The 14,702-nt window shown below is 61.8% G+C and overlaps 2 protein-coding genes and 1 non-coding gene across 3 annotated transcripts; all 3 read right to left on the bottom strand.

Annotated features, from left to right (window-relative positions):
- Window positions 1–547: 547 nt before the first annotated feature.
- On the bottom strand, window positions 548–6,742 carry PNPLA2 (patatin like phospholipase domain containing 2). The gene is made up of 9 exons (XM_070427160.1): window positions 6,414–6,742; window positions 3,687–3,919; window positions 3,545–3,610; window positions 2,994–3,203; window positions 2,646–2,706; window positions 2,408–2,560; window positions 1,639–1,771; window positions 1,339–1,461; window positions 548–1,258 (listed from the first exon to the last, which is right to left on the bottom strand). The coding sequence occupies exons 1-9, from the start codon at window positions 6,616–6,618 to the stop codon at window positions 997–999; spliced, it is 1,446 nt and encodes a 481-aa protein (XP_070283261.1). The 5' UTR covers window positions 6,619–6,742; the 3' UTR covers window positions 548–996.
- A 3,461-nt stretch (window positions 6,743–10,203) lies between these two features.
- On the bottom strand, window positions 10,204–12,183 carry RPLP2 (ribosomal protein lateral stalk subunit P2). Its single transcript, XM_070427193.1, has 5 exons — window positions 12,076–12,183; window positions 11,781–11,904; window positions 11,229–11,277; window positions 10,420–10,518; window positions 10,204–10,319 (listed from the first exon to the last, which is right to left on the bottom strand). The coding sequence occupies exons 2-5, from the start codon at window positions 11,901–11,903 to the stop codon at window positions 10,243–10,245; spliced, it is 348 nt and encodes a 115-aa protein (XP_070283294.1). The 5' UTR covers window position 11,904; window positions 12,076–12,183; the 3' UTR covers window positions 10,204–10,242.
- Window positions 11,069–11,200, bottom strand: LOC139019129 (small nucleolar RNA SNORA52). Its single transcript, XR_011473025.1, has one exon. It is a non-coding gene; the product is annotated as a small nucleolar RNA SNORA52 (small nucleolar RNA).
- Window positions 12,184–14,702: the final 2,519 nt, after the last annotated feature.

Raw genomic sequence — 14,702 nt, 5'->3', positions numbered from 1 at the left:
CTCCCAGAACGAGGTCCGGCCCCTCCAGCTCAGACCTCACCCTATCCCAGGCCCCTCCTGTGTATTGGCAGGAGCCTGGGCCCGAGGATGAGGAGGGGTTCAGGGGAGCAGGAACATGTGTGCACCTGGCCAGTAAGGCTTCCGACGACAAGGAAGGCCCAGCCCCGCACACAAAGCCCTGCGGGGAGCAGGCCTGCTCTGGGGAACCTCACCCTCCGCCCCCCGCCCCATGTCACCGCGGAGTGGAGGTGCAGACACCACCTTTTGTAAACACGTCTTTGTCTTTTATTCAGCGAGGATCTTGGTCTCAAATATTTCCACTGGCCCTTGGGAAGCTGCGCCCACGGGTCAGCCAGCAGGCCTCAGGGCAAAGGGGGGCAAATGGATGTGAGGAGTGGGCTGCAGCCCAGGGGGCCCACAGGGGCCTTTCGGGGCGGCCCCAGGCCCGAATGCTGGCCTCAGCAGAAGGGACCCTTGGAAGCCGGGATGGAAGCTGTACCGACACTGGTCAGCTAGAGGGGGTCACATACAAGGAGGACGCAGGGGCTGAGCTGTGGCCTTTATTACATCTGCTTCAGCGAAAATAAATAATTCTTCACACATTCTGCAGCATTCTTCAGTGAAAAACGCAGAGGGAGGAGCAGGTGCAAAGTTCTAGGGAGTAATACTGCCCGGACCACCGGGGCCCCTGCCCTGCCCTGCCCTAGGGCGGGCCTGGGAGTGGACGCTAAGGCACAGGTGAGGGGCCCTCTGTGGCAGGGGAGGGGCGCTGCACACCCGCCCCCTCAGTGCAGCGAGTGAGTGGTTTGTGGAGGAGTTGACAGCCAAGTCCCTTCTCCCAGCTGTGAGGCCCCATCTCCCCCTCCCCCAGGCATGGAGGGAGGCGGGTGGGGGTCTCAGATGACCCCAGGGCCCCGCCTCATGGGGCAGGGAAGCTGGAGGGCCTGGCCCTCAGCACTGGGACCCCGGGGGCTGGGGAGGCGGGAGCCAGGGCTCTCAGCAAGGGGGCGGGTGCTGCGGGGGCGCGGGGCTGGTGGGGGCGGGGGTGCGCATGCGCAGGGCGTCGGGCGGGAAGGCCACGTTGGTGCAGAAGAGGCCGAGCAGCATCTGGCGCTGGCACTCCTCCCACTTGGCCAGCGTGTCCACCAGGGAGAGGTTGCTGCGCATCCAGCCGGGCAGCGCCTCGCAGTAGGCGGCGTAGGACAGCGGGACAGAGGGCAGCGACTGGGCGCGGCGCAGCTCCGCCTGCTCCTCCAGCCTGCGATGGGGGGGGGGGGCGGTTAGTGGGGGGGCATTAAAGTGAGGCTGTGGCCCCCGTGAGTGCAGCCACGGGCTTACCTGGAGGGCAGGCGGCTGCCCAGCTTCCTCTTGGCACGCATCACCAGGTACTGGCAGATGCTGCCTGTCTGCTCCCTCATCCACCGGATGTCCTCGGGCACGTCGGGCAGCCACTCCAGCAAGCTGGGCGGGTGGGAGGCACGGCCTCAGGGTCAGGGCCTGTCCCTTGCCCACCCTCCACCCTTGGCCCTGACATCTCTATCCTCCCCCTGCCAGCTGCCTCTTCCCTGGGGTGACCACCCTCAGGAATGGTCCCCAAGTTTGGTCCAGGCTCCTCTCTTGCCCGCCCCCATCGTGTACCGGATGGTGAAGGACACAGCGCTCTCCAGAGGCAGAGTGTAGGGCATCATCATAGCTGTGGCCAGACGCACGGGCAGCATGTTGGAGAGTGTGGTCAGCAGGTCTTTGGGCTCCATGCAGGCCTCCAGCAGGGCTTGGGGGGAGCAAGAGGGAGGCTGACCACCAGTGGGGGAGGTGGCGCCAGCCCTGCTCTGCTCCACCACCCTCCCCATGGCCCTCCACCCTCACTGAGCCGTGCCCCCCCCACGTGCCCTCACTGAGCCAAGCCCCCCCTCACGCGCCCTCACTGAGCCGTGCCCCCCACGCGCCCTCACTGAGCTGTGCCCCCCACGCGCCCTCACTGAGCCGAGCCCCCCACGCGCCCTCACTGAGCCGTGCCCCCCACGCGCCCTCACTGAGCCGAGCCCCCCACGCACCCTCACTGAGCCGAGCCCCCCCCACGCGCCCTCACTGAGCCGAGCCCCCCACGCGCCCTCACTGAGCCGAGCCCCCCACACGCCCTCACTGAGCCGTGCCCCCCACACGCCCTCACTGAGCCGAGCCCCCCACACGCCCTCACTGAGCCGTGCCCCCCACACACCCTCACTGAGCCGAGCCCCCCACACACCCTCACTGAGCCGAGCCCCCCACACACCCTCACTGAGCCGTGCCCCCCACACACTCTCACTGAGCCGAGCCCCCCACACACCCTCACTGAGCCGAGCCCCCCACGCACCCTCACTGAGCCGTGCCCCCCATGTGCCCTCACTGAACCGTGCCCCCCACGCACCCTCATTGAGCCGAGCAGGCAGATGTTCCAGGATGTGATCCTCCACCAGAGCCCTCTCCACTACCATCACAGCTTTCTCCTGGTCCTCATCCTGGCGGACAGGGGGCTTGGCAGGGGGCAGTGCCAGCAGGGGATTGGGCCTATCCAGGAGGCCTGGGTGGGGAGGACCAAACATGTGGTCAGCTCAGCGGAGGGGGCCATGGTGCAGAGCCCCGCCCCCAGGGCCTGGCCCACACACCGTTCCTCCGCAGGAAGCGCAGGCCGTCCCGGTAGCCCTGCTTGCACATCTCCCGCAGCACCTGAGGGCAGGGAAGGGGGAGCAGGAAGTCAGACACACCCAGTCTGTCCCTGGGGTCCCTGCAAACCCCACCCCTCCCCACCACAAGCTAAGGGATCCAGGACCCGGGACAGATCCAGGCTGGAGGGGCTGCCCCCGGGGAGAGGTCGTACAGGCCACAGGCTTCCTTCCCAGCCCTCAGAAGAGCTGTCCCGGCCCCGCCCTGTCACTCAGGAGCGAGAGAGGGGCAGCTTTCGCCCCAGGACCAGGACCAGGACCAGGTGAGGAGGCGAAACCAGCGAGGCTCACCATGGGCTCGGGCGGGAACAGGGCCTTGGAGAGGCGGTAAAGGTTGCGCAGGTTGAACTGGATGCTGGTGTTGGTCACCCGCAGCTCGTGGATGTTGGTGGAGCTGTCCTGCGGGCAGATGTCACTCTCGCCCGAGAAGGGGGACACGGTGATGGTGTTCTTGAGCTCATAGAGCGGCAGGTTGTCTGAGATGCCCCCGTCCACGTAGCGCTGAGGCGGCAGGGACACACGGTCACACGGTGAGGGGCCTGCAGAGTGGCTGGCTGCCGCATGGGCCCCTCCCAGTGGCTGTTCATTTGAGCCTTTCACCCACTAGGCACCGGCCACGGCCGCCCTGGGCGCTGAGAAATAGCCAGACATTGGGGCAGGGGTGGAGGTGGGGGGGGGCGCAGCTACAGGAAGTGTAAGTGGCCACGGGCTGGCCTGGCTCTTGAGTAACTCCGGGGAAGTGAGGCAACAGGCAGTGGCAGGAGTGAGGGGCTGGGGAACAGCTTCCTCCTCACCCTCGTCCCTCAGCGCCCGGCAGTGTCTCGTCACCCAGATGCACTTACTACGCCCTGGAGGATGGGAGGGATGAGGCCGCAGTACACGGGGATGAAGGTGCTGCAGACGTTGGCCTGCGGGAAGGACAGAGCGGGCGGTGAGCCGGGGCTTAGGGGTGACCGGGCCCCGGGCGACCCCTGCAGGGCCCACCTGGATGAGCTCCTCCTTGGAGCTGAAGTGGTAGATGATGACGTTCTCGCCGTCCGAGACGCGGGTCAGGGAGATGCCCAGGCGCCCGCTGGCACGCTCGTGGCAGTCGGCGGGCAGGGTCTTCATCAGGCAGCTGCGGATGGTCTTCACCAGGTTGAAGGAGGGGTGCAGCGGGCCCAGGAACCGCTTCCGGGCCTCCTTAGACACCTCGATGATGTTGGCACCGGCCTCGCCTGGGGCACAGGGCCAAGGGTCAGGGGCCAGCACTGCTGGACTTAGCTCCTCCCTATGGCTCCATGCCAGTGTCTCTGGGCACACCGACTAGTGGCATCCCCTCCACCCTGGAGGAGTCCCAGTGTCCAGCGGGGGGCCCGGCCCACAGTTGGGACTTTTGCCACCTGCCCCTGAAGAGAGAGGCAGGCCACCCCCCCCCCCCCCCCCCGGGAAGACAGACAGTGGGGCTGCCAACTGGGGCTGGACCTGCCCTCTGCCCTCTGCCCGGTTCTTTCCCAACAGCCTGCCCTGGTCCATGAGTCACCAGGCCTGGCCGCATGTGGCACTCAGCCTGGGGAGCGGGCGGCAGAGGCTCAACTCTGACCAGCCTCAGCCTTTACCCACTTGGCCACATCCAGACCCGCAAAACCCAGCGCAGCCCAGGGGTCCCACAGGGTGGAAAGAGTGGGGTCCCACCACCACGGGAAGGCACAATTGTGTCCCACTGCAGCCAGGCGCAAGCAGCCCCCTAACACTCCTCTTGGGGGCCGTGGGGGCCAGCCTAGGATAAAGCTAGAGTGGGAGGGGCCCAGGAGTGGTGAGGAGCAGAGGGACCTGTGAGGAGCCGAGGGCCAGGCCCTCCTCCAGGCCACACCCAGGGCAGAGTGAGCAGTGTGGGCGGCACCTGCCACCCTGGGGGCTCCAGCTGCCTGAGACCACAAGTGAAAAAGCGGCTTGTCGCCCTGGCCGGGTGGCTCAATTGGTTGGAGTGTCGGCCTGCACACCGAAAGGTTGCCGGTTCAACTCCTGGTCAGGGCACGTACCTAGGTTTCGGGCTCATTCCCTGGTTGAGACACGTACAGGAGGCAACTGATTGATGTTTCTGTCACATCAATGTTTCTCTCTTTCTCTCTCCCTTTCTCTCTAAAATGAATAAAAACATATCCTTGAGTAAGGGTTTTAAAAAAAAAAGATAGATTATGGTTGATAATCAATCTCTCACTATAAAAAAAGAAAAAGATGCCCTAGCCAGTTTGGCTCAGCGAATAGAGCTTTGAACTGCAGACTGAAGGGTCCCAGGTTCAATTCCGGTCAGAGGCACATACCTCGGTTGCAGGCTCCTCCCTGGCCAGGCCCTGGTTGGGGCACATGTGGAAGGCAACCAATGGATGTGTTTCTCTCACATCGATGTTTCTCTCTGTCTTTCCTTCTCTCTTCCACTCTCTCTAAAAAATCAATGGAAAAATATCCTCCATTTTTTTGGGTGAGGATTAACAAAAGAAAAAGAAAGAAAAAAAGAAAGAAAAAGAAAGAGGCGTTTTGAGAGTGATCTGTGGGGTGGGGGAGGAGTCATGTCCTCAGTTGGGTACCAGGGACCTGAGTGTCTCTCTCTCTCTCTCTCTCTCTCTCTCTTTTTCAGAGAGGAAGGGAGAAGGAGAGAGAGATAGAAACATCAACGATGAGAGAGAATCATGGATGGGCTGCCTCCCACATGCCCCACACTGAGGATTGAGGCTGCAACCCAGGCACGTGCCCTTGACGGGAATCGAACCGGGGACCCTTCAGTCCGCAGGCCGACGCTCTTCCCACTGAGCCAAACCGGCCAGGGCCTGGTGTCTCCCGAGGCCAGCGTGGGGACTGAGAACTCTGGTCTGAAGGCCTCCTGAGAGGGAGGGGTCGGGGGCCCCAGCGGTGGGTCCCCTTCCCAGGAGTGTGGAGGCAAGCTCCCACCCCACCCCTCAGGGCAAAGGTCTTGGGGAGGAGGCGGGGGAGAGCCCCGCACAGGCTCCTGCCGGGCGCGGCACTGATGACCCCTGGGTCACCTTGCTGCCCAGAGTGGCGGGGGCTGGGCAGCCTCCCAGGACTGGACTGTAAACACTCAGGCACCGGGAAGTGTGTGTGAGTGGAGGCGTCCTTCCCGGCACACTCACACCTCTGCCCTCCCCGCGCGGGGCGGAGAGCCCAGGACCGCCAGCCACCCCAGGGAAGGGCCCAAGCGGAGGGCCACAGCTGGGCCCCCGGCCCCCGCGGGCGGCATGCAAGGTGGAAGAGGCGCCGGGTCCAGGCCGGACCTGCTGGCTCCTGCTCCAGGGGCCTCAGCCGAGGTGCTCTTCAGAGGCCCCCCCAAACCCCGGGGACATGGCAGCCTGGAATGCCCGAGCCCCAGGACGCGGTGACCGCTAGCACCTGGTCCGGCACCGGGCCAGGGACAAGGGGGCAGCGCAGGCCCCGCCCCCTGCTCTCACGGCCCCGCCCCCGAGTTAATTTCTCTTTCCAATAAAATAGCCTCCGCTGCACCTGCCCGCCCCCAGCTTCTGCCCCGGAGGCGGGCCTGGGCGACAGCCTGGCCCCAGCAGCGCCCAGGACCAGGCGCCCCAGGAGCAAAACAAGCCTGGCCCCGCCCCCCGCCGGCACCCCGATGGCACCGCGTCCCGGTCCCGCGTCCCTGCGCGGAGGAGGGAGCGGGGCGCTGGGCGCTGACAGCCCGCCCGGCCCCCCGACGGCCCCGCTCACCCAGGCAGGCCCCGGTGACCAGCGCCGTGGCCGTGAGCGCCCCGGCCGAGGCGCCGTAGATGTGCGTGGCGTTGGCCACCAGGAAGGGCGCATGCTCGCGGAGGCAGGAGGCCACGCCGATGTGGTAGACGCCGAGGAAGCCGCAGCCCGCGAACGAGATATTCCACGTCGTCTCCCGGGGGGACGTCGCGTCCTTGGGGAACATCGCGGCGGCCCGCCGGCCCGGGGTCTCCGGAAGCCGGCCTGGCCGTCTGCTCGCCGGTAGCGCGGGGCCGGCCGCCCGTTCGCAGTCTTTCTCTTTCAGGGTCTCCGCCGTAGAGGCGGCGACGCTGCGCAAGGAGGCGACGGAGACGGTGTTTTTAGAGGTTGGTGGGCGGGGCCGGCGCGGGGCGGGGCCGTCACACGCGGACCAATCGGGGCGCGCGGGGAACGGCCGCGCCCTCGGGGGCCCTGGAGCCCCGCCCCCGCCCGAAGGCCCCGCCCACTGGCCTGAGCCACCCCCTCCGCCGCGGTCGGGGGGCCTCTGGGCCCTGAGCTGCCCACACCTGCGGCGGCAAAGACAGCGGCCTGGCCCCGGTCCCCTGCCCCCTCCCCGTCCGCCATCGTGGGCGGCGGAGGGGACCCGGAGGCCGAGGAGGGTGCGGGGGAGTGAGGCTGCCCGGGGTCTGTGGGCCTGGAGCCTCGTGGAAATCGGACACTCGCGAAAGGAGGGCCCTGGTGTTTGGGCAGCGCCCTCCGCCTTCCTCAGGGTCCGTCTTCGACACCTACTCCCCAAGGGGTGACCCCCAGGACCCACGACTCATCCCCAGACCCACCCATAACATCCAGGGCCAGATACTCACAAACAAAGAGCTCACAATCGAGGCGGACCCCCTGACGTCCACACCCCAGCCCGCCCCCCGCCCCGCGGCCCCTCCGCACCTGGGCACCCACCTGGGTTCTACCTGCGTCCGTCCGACCCCAGCTCCTCAGGCTGTGCCTCTCCCTGGGTATGACTGGCCCCTGCCCCGCCCCCGCTCGGTGCCCCAGCAGGTGGAGCAGTGGGTGATGTCACGCTGCCTCCAGTTCCGCATTTTTCTCCTGGACTGCGTGTGCCACAGGCCTAGCCTGGTGGGATCCCAAGCCGGCCCTGCACCTCGCCCCGGGGCTGTTTACACTGGGGCGGTGGGGCGGCAGGGTGCCCAGATGGTGCCAGGGTGCAGCCCCCGCCAGCCAGGGTCAGGCCCAGAAGTCAGAGTAGGGCCTCCCCAGGACATGGCCATCTGGGGTCATGCTGTCCAGTCCTCGGCCACTGCTCCCAGGCACCCATACTTGGCACCAACAGGGTGCCAGGCAGGGGAACCAGCACAGGGCAGAGCAGTGAACTGTCAACCCAGCCCCAGCCCTTCTGGGGCAGGAGGGGGACAGAAGTTGTTTACATAAACTCAGCACAAGGAGGGAACAGGGGACAGGGTGCTGGGCAGTTAACTCAGAAAGGGCACAGGGCTACTCTCAGGCTACCCAACCGCATGAGCAAAGGCCCTGGGCGGGAAGGGGACTGAGAGGGGAGCCGGGCCTGGGCACTGGGAGGGAGAAGCAGCGGATCTCACCGAATGAATCTTAGAAAGACTTGCCCTCTCTCCCACCCCCCAATGCCTTGGGTGAAGGTACAGCGCCAAGGGTGTGGCCCCATCAGGATGGCCAGGGCCTCTGGTGACTGAGTCCTTGGGGACGCTGCTGGGGCAGCAGGGGGCAAAGAGTGTGGCACAGTGGGGATAAGGCCAGCCTGGGAAGTTCAGGGGGTCACCAGGGTGGTTAAGAGGGGAGCTGGGCCCAGCAGGCGTGGCTCAGTGGTTGACTGTCTACCTATGAACCAGGAGGTCACGGTTCAATTCCTGGTCAGGGCACATGCCCAGGTTGCCAGCTCGATCCCCAGGGTGGGGTGTGCAGAAGGCAGCCGATCGATGATTCTCTCATTGATGTTTCTATCTCTTCCTCTCCCTCTCTTTGATACCAATAACAACATAATTTTTAAAAAGGGGGGAGGGGAGCTGGGCAGTGCAGGCTGAGGCTCCCCCAACCTGCTCCAAGGAGTCCTGCCTGCTTCATTGGGACCGTGGGGTCTTGGGGGATGGCACTGCCCCAGTGCAGAGACCTCTGCCCCCATTTCCACACCAGGGTTGAACTGTTTTGGGTACATATCCCTCCCTTTGGGCCTCTGGGACGTCAGCTCTGGAGCCAGGAACAGGGCGGCCCTTCCTGGAATCCTGGCTGGGGCGGGAGGAACCCTGGTGTCTGGTGTGCGGTGGCTATGCCAGCGGGTGTCCACCCCCTCTCCCACGGTGTCCTCTGGCCCACACAGGGCCCTTCTCCTCAGGGCCTGAGGGTAGCCTTGTGAGCTCCGCCCTGGACCCTGGGCCCACTTCTCCGCTGGGCCTCCTACCCCAGCCTGGGACAGGGGCCCCACCCCACATGCCACTTGCCCCTCACAGCACATGCTGCAGTGGTCACACTTCTCTTGGCCCCGTGTCCCACCCACCAGGAACTTGGCTTCTACATCCTCCCATAAAGCCCTAGGCCAGTGGTTCCCAATGTGGGGCACATGCCCCATGGGGGGCAATTTGATTTTTTAAAAAGGGGGGCAATTCGAGAATGAGATATTAACAGTTTTTTGCATTTCTTATGGTCCTAGGGGCCTCATATACAGTATATATGTTGTGACACATTCATGCATTTCAGTTCTCTATTATGTTTTGAACTTTGCTATTTTTTCATATCACTACATGTTATTTTTTAACAATTTCTTAGTGATCTCTTCCCCAGGACTTCCACTGTCCTTTTATTCTTTTTTCTTTCATGGCTACCATGTTCTTTGGAAGCTTGTTTAGACCAAGTTCATGGCCTTTAGACTCCCTCCACATGAATAGTTCACTTTTTGAATAAGAATCATGTCACGGAGGGTATCAGGATTTTAAATGCTTAGGTGGGGTGTGCCCAGAAGCTGGGGACCACCGCCCGAGGCCCTGCTCCTGGCCTGCCTTCCCTCACCCCCTTGCTCTGCTCATTACTTTTCCCATAGAACTGGCCACAGGGAAAGGCTCTTCACACCCGAGGTGCACACCCCAATAGCTGCTGACCCAGGGCCTCAGGAGGGGGAAGCCGTGTCTACTGAGGGACCATGTGTAGGTCCACCTGACTGTGAACACATGGCCCAGGTGAGCTATGTACCCACGAGCACTTCACATTCGCCCAGCAAAGCAGGTGGTGGGCTGAATCCCCTACCCTCAGCAACCCAGGGACCACACAGGCGGCTCGCATAATACACATGCGTCTTGGGGGAACTGTTGGCCTCTGCCCACCTCAGAGCAATGGAGACCAACCACTGTTGCTTTTAGAAAGTTCATTTATTGATTTGAGAAACGTGGATGCACGTTCCGTGCGTTTATGTGTTCACTGGTGATTCTTGTGTGTGCCCTGCCAGGAGACTAAACCCATGACCTTGGTGTGGCGGGATGATGCTCTAACCAACTGAGCTGCCCGGCCAGGGCTGCCCACCGTGGCTTCTCAAGTTTCCTGGGTGTCCCCTGAAGGCGTCACTCCGAGTCCTCAGGAGCCAGGACCACTCAAGGAGGCTGGTGTCCCCTCCTGAGCCTGTCAAGGCTTGGCAACATCCAAGACCCACAGGAAGTGTCCCTGCCCCAGCACCAGCTCTTGGGCCGAAGCTCCTCCTCCCTGGGTGTCCCACAGCTGCCTTGCACAAGACGCGAGTGCAGAGGCCAGGCTCTAACAAACGGTCACAGGCCCCTCAAGGTATACGTAAAAAGGATTTTATTTGCAGGGGAACGAGACTCTAATCAAACAAGCCAAATCCCATGTCGTCATCCGACTCCTCGGATTCCTCCTTCTTCTCATCTTTCTTCTCCTCGGCTGTGGGGAAAAGACCACAGTGAGTGAGGCAAGCAGTGCAGGCCAGGCTCCCAGATACTCCAGGGCATCCACAGCACCAGCTGCCTGAGCCTCCACTTACCTGCAGCTGGGGCAGAACCAGCGGCAGGAGCTGCAGACCCGGGGGCGGCGGAGACGGCCACAGCCCCTCCAGCGGGAACGCTGGCCAGCTTGCCAATACCTAGGAACCAGAGAAGGGAGTGAGAGCAGAACAGCCGCTCAGCCTAAAGGCTACTTCAGAGGGAAGACAGCCACCAAGCGCCGGTGTAACAGGCTGCCCCGCTCTCCCAGAAAGAGGCTCCACCACGCCCGGCCCCAAAACTTCCCATCTGGGAACTGGGCTTCCAGGAATTGGCCCACAAGAAGCTAGGCCATAGCTCCCTACCCTGGGGTCAAGTTGGACAAACATGTTTATGGCCAGGCAGGGACCTAGTCTGCTGCCCCAGTGTCCAGATACTCGTTCCCAGCAGTGAGCTCAGATGAGGCTTTTGGCTGAGCTGGCTCTTGTCCTGGCCAGTCACATGTCCAGGGACAGGAATGGCTGCCCCGAGCAGCTCAATTTCCAAACAAGGCCCATCACCTCCACTCTGACGCCACCAGAAAACAATCCACCAGCAAAAGGGAGCAGGGGCCTGTGGTCAGCCCTGACACCAACCCCCATAGAGGGCACGTGGAGAGACTTGTTTACCAGGCCCAGGGAGAGCACAGGCGCCCCCTAGCGTCCTCTCTCTGAGTGTCTAGAAGTGCCCCTGGCATGAGCCCAGGGAAGCTGTGCTCACTCCTCCGGGCAGGCTTCTAGGTTGCTCTGGTCCACAAGCGAAACCTGAAGGCCACAGGCGACCAACAGGAATTAGGATGGACCACGGAAACCAAAGCCCCGCACAAGCTCACCCTGGGCGATGACGTCTTCGATGTTCTTCCCGTTCAGCTCGCTGATCACCTGGAGTGGAAAACCAAGACCAGGAGTTACCAGGCACCCGACCTGCACGCCCCCCTTCTGGAGCCAAGGCCGGGTGGCCTCGGGAGCAGGACAGGAGGAAGTGCCAGGCCCCGCTAGTTACCACACACACGTGGGTTCTCCGAACCGAGACCCGCTGCAAGTGGGAACTTATACATCTCTATATGCTACTGCTCAGACACAGATACAAAATATCTTAATTTATACCCAATACATGTCAAAATAACACCTTAATTAATTTGGGCGAAAAAGAATGGCTCTCAAATACCTTCCCCTTCACATTTCTTAGAACATGGCAGTTACTTTAGAATTTTAAGTTACGCGAGACTTGCATGGTGCTTCTACTAAACCACGCTGGCCTTTTGTTTCCTTGGGGCTGTAACAAGGCCTCCAAGCCACACTTTCCCCAAAAAGCACTCGGATCGAGGAGGAGAGGGACCCCTCTGTGCAGAGGATCCGTCGGCCGGGGCCCGGCGGGCGGCTACCTTGTTGAGCCGGTCGTCGTCCGCCTCGATGCCCACACTGTCCAGGATCTTCTTGATGTCCTTGGCGCTGGGGGAGGAATTGCCCCCGAGGGCGGCCAGCAGGTAGGAGGCAACGTAGCGCATCCTGAGCGGCGGAGAGAGCCGGGGCGTTACCGTGAGGCCTCCCGCCCCCACCCCGGCCCGAGCGCGGCCGCGCGTGGCCCGGCCTGGGGGCCCCCACCGAGGCCGCCCCGCGCCCTGCCCGCCCCCTAAGGCCCCCGCCCGGCCAACGGCCCAGTCGGGTCGCTCCACTCACTCGGCGGCGGCGGAGGGGCCTGGCGCGTGCTACCTCGGCGGCGTCAGGCAGGGAAAGGAAGGCGCCGGCGCGGGGGGCGGGGGTAATCCGCTACCCAGAAGCCTCCGGGAGCTACATTCCTTGCGCCCTGACGGCGCCTGCGAGTGACGTCACAAGGCGCTCGCCAATGAGGGCGCTGGAGAAGCCATCGTCCCGTCGGGTCCCGCAGCCGCCTCAGCCAAAGCGAAGGGCAATTCCGAGGCCGCCGTCTTATACAGTGTGGGACGCACGTCTCCCGGAACCCCTGCGGCGGGGGAACAGAGCGGGGCGCGAGCCCGAGCGCAGCTTCTCCCTTCAGGGCTCCCTGCCTGCCACGCGGGGCCAACACGCTCCCAACATGCAGCGCGGCCGCCACGCCCACGACGCCTTCCTTTGCGACAGCGGCCAACGCAGCCGGTAACTACAAGTCCCATCGTCCAGAGCGGCCGGAAGCGCGGGTGCGCTGCTCCCGGCGCGAGCGACACGTGGGTCGCATTGAGGCTGCGCAGGTTCGGCCGCTGCACTTCCGGCTCTGGCAGTTCCTGGCCGCTGGAACAGGAGCCTCGCGTCCGGTGGGCTCGAACCCTGGCCCTCCTGACCCAGTGAGGCGGGCGAGCCGCTCGTCGCACTGATGTCGCGGAGCCCAGCCGTCTGGGCCCAGTGGCTGCTCCTCTGCGCTGCCCTGACAGTGTCGGCTCAACTCTGACCTCCGTGTGCACGCGGACATCAGCATGTGTCACCCACTCACTGCTCCATGTCGGACCCTGCTGCTCCTGCATCCTGGGAGGGACCCTAGACCCAGCCTGCTTCCGCAAAACTTGGGTCCTAGTGCGACCACACGCAGAGAAAACAAACAAGGATGTCCCTGGCCGAGCTAGACCCTGAAGGATGAGCAGGGACATTGACCTGAAAGATGAGAAGGAGCCGGCCTTGCACCAGGCAGAGGGGTCGGAGGCAAAGGTGGACAGGGAAGGGTCCCGAGGCGGCGGCCAGCGTAGCGGCCTAACAGAGCGAGCCCTCGGGGATATACACGTGCATCACACCCCTTTGTGTTCACGCAAACCACACAGTCCCCCAGGCTCGTCGCAGTCGCTGCCCGTTTCATAGACGAGGTCAGGCACAGACATGTTCTTGCTCAAGGTCACACAATTGGGGCAAAGTGGGGAAACCATCCTGGCAAGGATAGCCCTTCATTACAGTCAATTGCGAAGTGGCATGATGTGATTGATTTTTAAAAAATATATTTTTTTATTGATTTCAGAGAGGAAGGGAGAGAGAGAGAAACATCAATGATGAGGGAGAATCACTGATCGGCTGCCTCCTGCACGCCTCACACGGGGCATGTGCCCTGATGGGCAATGGAACCATGACCTCCCTGTTCATAGGTCTCCACCCAACCCCTGAGCCACTCCAGTGGGGCTGATTGATTGACTTACGTGGAAAATAATACATAAAATTTACCATTTTAATTAGACAATTCGGTGGTACTTAATACATTCACATTGTTGTAAAACCGTCACCACCATCTCCAGAACTTTTTCATGTTCCCAAACACCCCAGCTGGGGTGGTTCATTATTTTACTTCCTGTTGAAGTATCCATCTTATATAAAAACTGCTGTTTAAAATTTTAACCCTGATAGTATGGCTTCTGTCTTAAATAATAAGGAAAATAAGACTACTCCCATTCCAGAGAGGCCGTAAACTATGCCCCAGACTGCTGGGGTCCAATCCCAGCAGGTCCAGGGGTCCCCAAAGGTGTGGACGGAGTCGGTGAAGAAGGAATGACACGAAGACAGCCTTCAGTTGATCAGCAGCCTAGTCAGGACCTCTAGCCAGGATCTCCAGCCAAAGTTCTGGTCGGAGTTCTGGTTAGGAACTGATGAGGATCTGATGTTTATTGTCTTGTTACATCCATATTTATACCAGCCGATTTTAATCCTGTCAATTTCTATTACAAAGGTTAGGGCGTTTCTTATCTCCATTCCAGGGAGTAAAGATTATGTAGCTTAACTACCCGCCTGGCACTTAATTAAGGGGTTGTATCCCCTCCCTAACCTCAGGGAAAGATCCCCACCTGGGGAAACAACCTTTCTCAGAGAGGTGACCTTGGTTAAAACACATGGCGCTAAAGAGAGCAAACATATTAAGAACAATATGCTATATATGCCAGGTCCCTTGAAACATATGCTGTGCAGATGTTTCTTTCCTGCAGCGACTGTGTCAAGCAGCAAGGATGGACCGGCTCCCGGCACCAGACAGAGTTGTCAGTCCTGACACCCAGACAGTTGCCAGGCCTTGAGATACGGTCTCATGGCCCCTTCCCAGCACGCAGGCCGTCTTTCTCAGAAGGCCCGGAAGTCCCATTCCAAATTTGGGAGACAAAGGACTGGAAAAAGTATCAATAAAGAGAGTTTCCTCCATATCAGGGGCCCAGAATTTGAAAGACACATTTTTCTCTGGGCCTGCACAGAATTTAATAATAAAATGTAACTCCTGTAGTCGGCACTGCAGTTCAGCCTCTGCTTTGGCAGGGTGCTGTAACTAGTCGCTAGCCAGCTTAATAAAGGCTCCTAAATTTTGATCTGAGTGCCTGGTGGTCTCCGCGGGT

The sequence above is a fragment of the Myotis yumanensis genome, unplaced genomic scaffold, assembly GCF_028538775.1.
Source record: "Myotis yumanensis isolate MYYU_CA2020_CCGP unplaced genomic scaffold, mMyoYum1.0.hap1 SCAF_10, whole genome shotgun sequence".
Lineage (NCBI taxonomy): Eukaryota > Metazoa > Chordata > Mammalia > Chiroptera > Vespertilionidae > Myotis > Myotis yumanensis.
This window is presented reverse-complemented; position numbering and strand designations above follow the sequence as displayed.

Excerpts from the sequence above, each read along its gene's own strand:
- PNPLA2 (XM_070427160.1), bottom strand. The coding sequence starts at position 6,618 with ATGTTCCCCAAGGACGCGACGTCCCCCCGGGAGACGACGTGGAATATC. Across the intron at positions 3,204-3,544 it reads CTCCCATCCTCCAGGGCGTA|CGCTACGTGGACGGGGGCAT; the intron begins GTAAGTGCATCT and ends CTGCCGCCTCAG. Across the intron at positions 2,707-2,993 it reads TGTTCCCGCCCGAGCCCATG|GTGCTGCGGGAGATGTGCAA; the intron begins GTGAGCCTCGCT and ends CCCTGCCCTCAG.
- RPLP2 (XM_070427193.1), bottom strand. The coding sequence starts at position 11,903 with ATGCGCTACGTTGCCTCCTACCTGCTGGCCGCCCTCGGGGGCAATTCC. Across the intron at positions 11,278-11,780 it reads ACGACGACCGGCTCAACAAG|GTGATCAGCGAGCTGAACGG; the intron begins GTAGCCGCCCGC and ends TTTCCACTCCAG. Across the intron at positions 10,320-10,419 it reads TGGTTCTGCCCCAGCTGCAG|CCGAGGAGAAGAAAGATGAG; the intron begins GTAAGTGGAGGC and ends TTTTCCCCACAG.